Here is a 9,669-nt window from a genome sequence, read left to right on the forward strand (position 1 = left end):
AACATTTTTCAATTGAACCCAAGATATCCACTGTCAGTAGCAGTGACTAATCTCCTTACACTGTAGACTTCATAAAGAGGCTTTAGTATTGGCTACAAAACTCTTTTCATATATACTTTTAGGGATCAAACTTCTAACTAGATGCTCAAGCAACCTTGCTATAGGAAACCAAAATTGTCTTGCTGATATTCTTTAGCAAATGAAGATTACTTAAATCATCCTTCTTCGATAGGTGGACATGGTTCTTGGGATTGGATCGGCCCTAGTCTTTTCTCATGTCTTATTACGGGCTTTGCCCCCGTTAAAAAAAAAAAAGGTCGCCCTCCGTCTCCGCTGCCTCCCTTCTCGCCTCTTGAGGTCGAAGGTCGAAGCTTCTTTCTCCAATCTCCACTGCGGCACGGGCCACTCTCCCCTCGACCACTGCAGTCTGCTTGTCGTCCACTTTCCAATTTGCTCGACATTTACCCAGTCCCTCCTCTCTTAATTTCCATCGAGGTTTTGGAGATTCAGTTTCTCCACCTTCTTCTTCTTGTTTTTCATGGCGATTCTTCTGAGTTTTGCGTCAATCACAATTCATCTGGCTTAAATTTTGCAGTGTCTGCGTGAACAAAAGTGTACGGGAATGCGAGTATCCTTAGCAGGGTTTCGAAGTTCCTTGCCCCTTTCAGGGTTAATCAGGTGCCAACACTGATTTCTGTTCGTCTATCATCTTTGGGATTCTTCCAATTTTGATTTCTTCCTTCTTCATCTATCTCGATACTTAAAAAACGCATTCTAACTATCTGAAAGATAGCTGTTTGGCTGGTCAATTTTCTTCGCTAATCGGTGGCATTTTGATAATTTTGGTTGTTGAAGCCATTTTGGAAGATCACTTGACATAATCCTTACCTTGCAAACTCACTCATTTGTGTGTATATGCGACTGACATTGTAAATATCCACTCTAATTAGGATTGTCTCCTACTCTTATCTCTGACTGCTCTCTGAATTCTGAGGGTAACGTGGTTCATCGCATCATCGTATTTATACCGGGATGCACATAATGAAAACTCAAAGCTACTTTATGAAGAAAATGTATAAAATGAGAACTAATATTGATTGTGGTTCAACAAGCTAGAGGAAGAGGACCAACTGGCACTGAGAATTCAATCCTATTGAGCATCGATGGAATGATTTTTCTTTTTACCCAACTTCTATATGAGATTTGGACGTAGGGTGTCCATAAATTGCCTCAACTCATTTGCTGGAGTAACTCTGAATAACATCACTGCCTATTTTATTGTATTTATAATATGCAGAAGTTCTTTCTGTTAATCTTTGGTCAATTTCTGTAATTGAGGAGTAAATATAATACTACATTTTACGGAGTCAGGAGAATCACTTTGTTATAAGCAATTTGGATTCATGGCCATGTAATCCTGTCAACAAGAACCTCAAGAGCCTGGTCATACTGTATTGTGCATTTTCTATCTTCTGATTTCACATGGTGGCCTGATTGAAACCAAGGCCAACGACTTTATGAGACTTTCATTCAATGTCAACTCTAGGAGGAAATTGCAGAAAGTGGTGCAGTTTTGTTAAAATGGGACAGTAAACCGCACCTTGCAAGAAAATTATGATTATAATATTTTATACATCTAGTGAAATTCTCCGGTATTGACATTCCTTATGCAAGATTTCTTTCTATTTCTCACAGACAATTTGAGCAAGAGATGGAGACTGTGATTAACGTGCTGCAGCCTGGACCATTGGGAATCATAGAACATAAATTTGCAGCTAAGGAGATCAGTGAGGCTAAAGCTACAGTCCACAGAGCTGTAGCAAATTGGAAAAGAAATGCGAGCCTAGAGGAAAGAAACATTGGTCTGGAAGACTATATTCAGAAATGAAGAAATCCCGGTATCAGTGTATTGTTTTTAAATCCTCTATCTTATTTCTGATTCTGTTTCTGTCCTTTTTTTTTTTTTTTTTTTTGTTGCTCCCTTAAATTGTTGTAATGGATTGTGCAAATGAGTACTTGTTGATAAATCTGATATTACTGGGTGACTGTCTGTTATATAGAGTGAATAAGCATTATAAGCGAAGCCATTGCATGTCAATTGTGTAGGTCAAGGCAATGACCAATTTTACTTTGTTTTTGTTTGTCCCGGGAGGAATTTTATACAATTAAACACACAAATACACAAAAACATGTCAACTCCAGCACCAAGCCCAAGCCTACGATCTCATCTAAGCATGATAGGTTGTTCTGCAACTAGGGCAACTTGCCATTGACTTCGGTTTTGTTTATTGATTTATCTATCTTTTAGTTGAGAACGAGCTGAAGCGATCCCACATAACTGACCGGGAAGTCACGGTCTCTGATGTGTAATTGTAGACAAAAGGGTACTAAATCCTCAAGATCCTGGTTCTTTTTTTTTTTTTTTTCCTTTTGGGTGAAAAGGGTCCTGGTTTTATTAATTCAACTATGGTTATCCCAGCACAAATGAACATTTGATTCATGGCTGCATTAGCTTTCCAATTGTGTAATTTCTCATTAGCGAATGAATTGATATTGGAGCAGACATGATGTTAATATTTTCCGAAGGGAAAATTAATTTGAAGGTCCTTATAGTTTTGTTCAAGTTTGAATCAGGTCTCTAGAGTTTTTTTTCTTTTTATTGGCTCCTTTAACTTTTTATAGCTATATTCCTCAGTCCTTACCGTTAGATTTGATTAACACCGTTAAAAATTTTCACTAGCCAAACATGTTTGATGAAGATCTGCTCTTTCCTTCACCTTCAGTTCCTTCACCATCATTCTTCCGATCCCCATCCAACCTCTCCATAAAAACCTTTCCTTCCTCGGTTGCAAAGTTAGGACCCTCTCTGACTTTTTTTTTCTGGCTAAAATATAATGATGGATGGAGTTTAGAAGACTTTAAGGGATGTCACTTTTACTTGCTTTTGTTTTTCAATACTGGTTTATTGCTTTTATTTTCTGTCGAGTAAAAATCTTTTGATACTCTATCCTTTGCACAAAAAAAATTCATGCAAAGCTCCCCACTTATTAGAGAGAGATCTTGGTGAGGTCAACACAACTGTACCCTATCGAATTCGTGACTTGCTAGTTAGAGCTATTCACTTGCTAGTTACACACTCATCACTCTTAAGTGAGAACTATTGGTGTTCCATTGAAGTTTTGAGGGCCTCTATTTTTTGTGTTTGAAACACAGCCGAACATAGTTTTTTACTTAACAAAAGTGCTAATCACTCTTAAGTACTCAAAGGACAGTTACAGTTATGCACGGCACCGTCTTCCACTTCTTCTACCCCGTCTCTAATGACTTCTTTGCCTGCAAAGTCATCGAGGAGTGCCTTCTCACCGATTCCCTCCATTGCGACTACCTCCAAAATGAACCCAACCACATGGCTCTCTTCCCCATACCCTCATATTCCTCAGATTTTTGACATCTTCAACAATGGCGATTTCCTTCTGCTAGCTCCTAAATCTCTTTGACCACATCATCGACCGTCCCTTGCTAGAGACCGGGGTCGCTTCCACTGTGAAGCAGCTCCTCGAAGCAATTGTGCATTAGCATTTACAATCAGGAGTATGGTGTGGAAGGAGATGATCAGCCTGTTTGGCCAAGCGTTTGGAGGGCAATAAACAGCTTTTTTTAAAGCATAAGCCCGATCGAAGAATTTGTATTGTTTGGCTTGGCAATTGAGCAATCTGGTTTTTATATGAAAAGCTACAATAAACTATAAGCTAAAATTAACAACTTATGACTTATAGCTTATGGATTATAGCTTTTGAAACATGGAGAGAGAGAAAGCTAAGAAATGTAGTACCTTATTTACTTCTTATTATAAGCTTTAAATAACTAATTTGTAGATAAAAAAATCAGTTAAAATTAGTTGAAAGTAATAAATAAGTTAGAAATATACTTTTGTTTTCAAATATGCTCTTATAAATATATTTTTATTTTCAAATATATCCTTATAATAAATAATAAAAAATAAAAGAAAATAGATGATATCAACAAGAGCTTATAAATAATTAGGTAAAATTATTTTTTAATAATTTTTCATTATTTACTAAATTTTATAGCCATTTTTATAATTTTATAAACAAGTTTACTTTTATTCAATTATAGTCCAAATAATTTTTTATCAATCTCATTTTTACAAATTAGTTTTTTCTGAACTTTAATCCAAATACAATTCAGTTTATTCAATTTAGTTTTTATTCAACTTTTTTTTTAAAAGTTACTTTTTTAATTGCTGATCCAAACGGACTTGATGTTGAGCATTGAGAGAAGGGGAGGGAAAGAGCGTTCAGTCAGACTTAATGCTTAATGGGCTAATGAAAATGGTGTTACTCAGTATTTAACTGCAAGGACTGACATATGTAAAAAGATGTAATAAAATGAAAAACAAGTTCAGGGGCGCGGTTCACAATCAAGTCAAATTATAAGGACCTTTGAATTAATTATCCCTTTTCCGAGCGAAGATGAAGTTACGCTTGAAGCATGGGAATTTAAAAAAGCCGCAGTGATGATCATGTCGATGCACACGAATCTAGACAAAAAAAAAAGGTTAAATTTTCACAAATCGGATGTCAACACAGTTTTTTTTTTTTTTTTTACCCGCGCCAACGCAGTATTTTACAATGTACTCTTTATACAGGGTTCATAAAAGTTACTTGAAGCGACGTTATGTAAATATAATTGTTTGCGATGTTTTAGGACTCCCTCCGTATTTTAATATAAAAGTTGTTTCAGTAATTTGAGTAATACATTTTTTAAAAAATTAAATAAATTAGTTAATTATAATATATGTAATATGATTTTCTTAAAATATTTTATAATTTATATATCAGTTTATAAATTAGATAAATTAATTTTAAAAAATAATATAAAAGATAAAGGGAATTAAAATCTTATATTTAGAATTAAACTTAACACCCAGTTAGTTTTTATTAATATTTAATTAATATTTTTATTAATATTTAATTAATATATTTAATAATAAATATTTAATTTTAATTTTAGAACAATACTTATATAAAGCTTCTTATATTAATTATGTCAAGTTTTCTAATAATACATAAAGTCATATGTTTTATGACTTGAGTATTTTTCTTAATCTTATTAATCTATAAAAGCTTGTATCTTCTAAGTAAAAAGATAAAATAAATATGTATGAGGGGTGAGCATATTTAGACTTTCTTTTATAAGGCATTAAATAAAATTAGAGTAAAATACTCTGACCTCCCTTCCATTTTGTCTTAATTATACAGACCTCCTTTCTATTTTAAAAACATACACTTAAATCTAAACTGTTAACTCTATTAAGAATATTATAAAAAGATGCTTTTTAATTCAAATTTATATTGAAATACTTTCTATTTGCCAAATTACTCTGCATAATATTAAATCCCAAAATCTTGATTAAAACTATATCGAAGAATTTAAGATTTTCTCATTTACCTTAATTTTACCTTTTTTATTTTTGAAAATTGTTGTTTGTTTAATATTTTTATCGTATTGGGCCAAAAAATTAAGTAATTTAATTAATGCAAACATAAATTTAAATTATTTATATAAGTTTCCAAACTCGAATAATTTATATTATGTAATAAGAAATAAGCATTTAAAATAATTTCTAGCCATTTAAAAAAAATCTCAAGTTTTAATATTTCATGAGAAACTAAAATTATATAATTCTATAATATAAGTGAAATTAAAAATTTTATAACATATTAAAAATTTTGAAAATACATGTATTATAATTATTTTTATTGCATCAAATTTTTTTTTATAGGTATAAATGTTTAAAGAAGGATATTTTGGTCAAAATAAAAATTTAAACTTAATGGTCAACTAACGTTTAGATGGGTAAAAATTAAATCTTAAAAATATAAAGAAAGTTTGTGTAACATATATTTCAATTTAAAAGAAAGTTTATATATGTTTTCAAAATAGAAAGTAAGTTTCTGTAATTTAAGTAAAATAGAGAAATAGTCAATATATTTTACTCATAAAATTATGGGTTAGTCCAATTTTACTCAATGTAATCCTTTATATGTTAGAGATGGAAAAATGTGCCTGTTTTGGAACATGGGTGAAAATCTCTTATAAACATGTTTCACGTAAATCAAAACAAAACTTCTCTCATGTATTTGTCTCGTACTTTATAAATTATTATTAAAAAATTATTTATAAACTATTCCAAATAAGCCTAATATCAATCACTTGTCCCTACAACTTACAACATCATAACAGCTGGTAAGCTGAAAAATTACAGAAAAATTTCAAAACATAAAACATAAATTTGCTGAAGAACTAATCCTAAAAATCACTGGTGATTATGGATTTACTACAAAAATTTAGATATTTTGGACAATAAATTTTAATTTTCCCCTGTAAAAACTATACTGAGAATTTGGCTTCTCCCGCGGAGAGTGGCGAGCGTCCAACCTGGAACATGGAGAAGAGTGAGGAAAAGCGATATCAGCCGAAGCTCTGCAAAAGATGCAATCAATCTTACGATCCCACTTCCAACACTTCCACGTCTTGCCGATTCCACCCTTCCTTCTTCGTTTGTCGCCGTCACGACGATCAAAAGAGGTACCTTCCATTTTCGTCTATTGATTCAGCAACTCACATGCAATTGAAGGACAGCCTGAGTTCTTTGTGAAATGAAATCTTGGAATTCTTATCATATAATTGATTTCCCTCATCATCTGTTCTTTCTAATACACATCTTTCGGAATTATTTACATTTGTGAACTATAGATTCCATGCCCTCTGAGAATTGTAAAAGTATCATGTGCTTTCAACTGGGGGGAAAAAAAATTAATCTGTGCAGGGTATTTACCGGATTTTTAGTTGGTTTTCGATTTTATTTCCTTCTAATTTTTTGCTTTCTGTCTGTTTGAATTTCCCCTTTATTGTGCATATCTGTGTGAGGAAATAATGTCCTGGATTTTTTGCTCCATTAATCGAAATTTAGAACAGAAGGAGTTCTTGTTTTTATCTCCAAAAAGTCAGAGAGGCTTGTTTAGGGTTATAGTTGATCTATATATAGGATTTTTACGGTTTTGAGGGAGGTTCGTATCCCAATTAGATAATGCGGGGGAGATTGGAGTAGTTTATGCTACTCGAGAAGGTGAAAAAAAACAGAATAAGTTCCCTTATTTAGGTTGATGTCAGGCACAATGTTGTAGTAGACTAAATTTTAAACCTTATATCTTTTCCACTTACATCAAATTAATCATCTTTTGGTAGTGATTCAGTCCCATTTCTCTTAACTATATTATGTCTGGACGAGAATTGTGAGATTTTTTACTTCACATTTCAAATCTGAACTGGATATTCTTCCATTTCATGGTGCGCTTTCATTGTAGATTGAGGTAGTATAGTGTTAGAATGCTAATTTTGATTTTTGTGGAATTCACAGTATATTATGGCTTTACAGTCCATGGCATTTTGGTTCGTGTAATTATGGTTTTAATAAATTTATACATCGGTGTTGGTAATCATACAGCTCATGATTTGGAGTTCAGATCATGTTAAATGCATTCTTTTCCTTTGAGTTGGTGTAATGTTTCATCATGATTGAATCCTCTACTATTCCAGAGAAAGTTAGTGACAGGCAAAATGAAACTGAAAAAGACGCCTTAGTTCAGCAATGTTCTTGTGCAAGAACTAAATACTGCCGCTAAGCAAAGTTGCAATGTAAACTCGAATGCAGGATTCAGCGACATAAATATAGAAAATCCCACCGAGACACCTATAGAAAGTCACTGAGAGACGTAGAAATATAAAAAATAATGTACACTAGCACTTTAGAGGCTAGCACTCCCCACATACTCCTCTAATGTTTCCCACACCTTTTCCATCATAATTCATTTTCCTAAATACTCTGTTTCCCACACTCCCATGAGTTCAGAGAATTCCTGGCACTTTTTTATTTGTTTATCTTTCAATTCTCTAATCTCTAGGTTTTTTTTCAGGTTTTTGCTTTCAGTTGCTTGCTTCCTCTCTTTCGTTTTTCCCTTTTTTTTTGGGGGGGGGGGGGTGTGTGTTTTTTTGGGCTTGGCTTTTTCCTCCGCTTTCATTAGGCAGTTTCTTTCCATTTCAGCATTGCTAAAGCTGTTTGCAAGAGAAATAAAGCTAGAAAATTGGACTCTTCTAATACAACAGTAACATAACAGAGACTTATCATTGTAAAATTGTATTCAGGTTTATCTAGCACAGGACAGTGTACTAAGCCTACCTCAGGTCCAGAGACCACATATTATGGTGAAGCATCATACCATGATCTGGATAAGAATTCCAGGAACTTGATATATGTCTTAGAAATATTTACGAATTTGCTTTTGGTTTGCAACTTTAAGACTCCAAGCTTAAACTGTTTTGCTCATCATAAGGGAAGAAGTTTTGGAAAACAAAAGGATAGGACTAATTTAGATCGGTACAAAAAGAATTCAATTTTTTTATTGTAATGGTTGCCTCAGAAACTAGCAATGACTGTTGGGAAACTTCCATTAAAACCTGCTTGATGATATAATAATCTCTGCACACAGTTGATGCGGGATGCGCTAACATCAAGAATTACAAGCTAAAGATCAAAGTATCTCTATTTTTTGTTTGCTTAAATTTTGGAGCTTGCTTCTGGTTTTTTTTTTTTTAAAAAAAAGGATATGGAGCTTGTTCAATGACCTACATTCACCCAAGGAAACACAGAACCTAACAATTTGATGGTCCTGGATCAATATCTATTTACTTTTGAACCTACACCTGCACTTCCGCTATGGATCTTGGAAATAGCGAGGGCCAGATAAAGCGTTACTGGTGCAGGACCAGTATAGCACTAAAGTTGTAATTGGAATGTAAGGAAAGATTAAGGGGAGAGGGACAGCGTGTAGTCTTAGGTCTGTTGGCCAAGGTATTGTCAAACTAAAATTATCTCTCATTCCATAACATTACTTTCTTACCACTCAAAAATCCCAAGTCTGCTCCAAATTCCACTATTAACTCTTTAAAGCATGTTTCCTTTTTCTTTTCTTTTCTTTTCATTCCTTTTTTTTTTTTTTTTTTGGGACATGCTGATATCTATCCTTTTACATTACATCAACTACATTTCCTCAAGTTCTCAAGTAGCTGTGCATTTTCTAGTTCGTCCAAACACTACAAAATTGTATGACTCTTGTGTTAATGGGCTGAGGCTTAGTGGTACTATGCTTCCAGTGCTGAAAATTTGAGTTCAAATTCTAATCAGATTCAAAATTAACCCATAAAAATTGTATACCAGTGGCCTATTGCTAAATAATACAAGAGTTGTCTTCAAGATCAGAGGTGAAAGATGTAAATTTAAATCCTAATTAAAAAGCCAACCAAAAAGAGACTATAGGCTATGCATCATTGATGGTTATGAATCACGTAGACTTGTTGCCATCTCACTGTTTTCTGTTTTCCTCCATAATTTGGAAACTTAGAAGGGAACTGAAAAGTGTTCCCTGAGTTTTTAATTTTCCAATGATATTTCTGGTCTTTGTTACAGTATCTTATTGTTCTGTACAGAGTTCTGTATGAATTTGAGATGCCATTCAGTAGCAATAGGGGCATTTTATGAAAAATAGTTCTTCTGGCTTTCAGTATGCTGGCTTATTGGCCTCTGTA

At 33.3% G+C, this 9,669-nt stretch overlaps 1 protein-coding gene across 1 annotated transcript; it reads left to right on the plus strand.

Moving 5' to 3' along the window:
- The first annotated feature begins 323 nt into the window (after positions 1 to 323).
- On the plus strand, positions 324 to 2,098 carry LOC114745099 (uncharacterized). The gene is made up of 3 exons (XM_028933241.1): positions 324 to 495; positions 596 to 678; positions 1,696 to 2,098. Exons 2-3 carry the CDS (start codon positions 623 to 625, stop codon positions 1,886 to 1,888), a joined length of 249 nt encoding a protein of 82 aa, XP_028789074.1. The 5' UTR covers positions 324 to 495; positions 596 to 622; the 3' UTR covers positions 1,889 to 2,098.
- Positions 2,099 to 9,669: the final 7,571 nt, after the last annotated feature.

This window comes from Neltuma alba, unplaced genomic scaffold (genome assembly GCF_004799145.2).
Source record: "Neltuma alba isolate B1F8T4 unplaced genomic scaffold, ASM479914v2 tig00004532_pilon, whole genome shotgun sequence".
Taxonomy (NCBI): Eukaryota; Viridiplantae; Streptophyta; class Magnoliopsida; order Fabales; family Fabaceae; genus Neltuma; species Neltuma alba.

Coding starts and splice junctions, on each gene's coding strand:
- LOC114745099 (XM_028933241.1), top strand. CDS start 623: ATGCGAGTATCCTTAGCAGGGTTTCGAAGTTCCTTGCCCCTTTCAGGG. Junction 679..1,695: donor CCCCTTTCAGGGTTAATCAG/GTGCCAACACTG, acceptor TATTTCTCACAG/ACAATTTGAGCAAGAGATGG.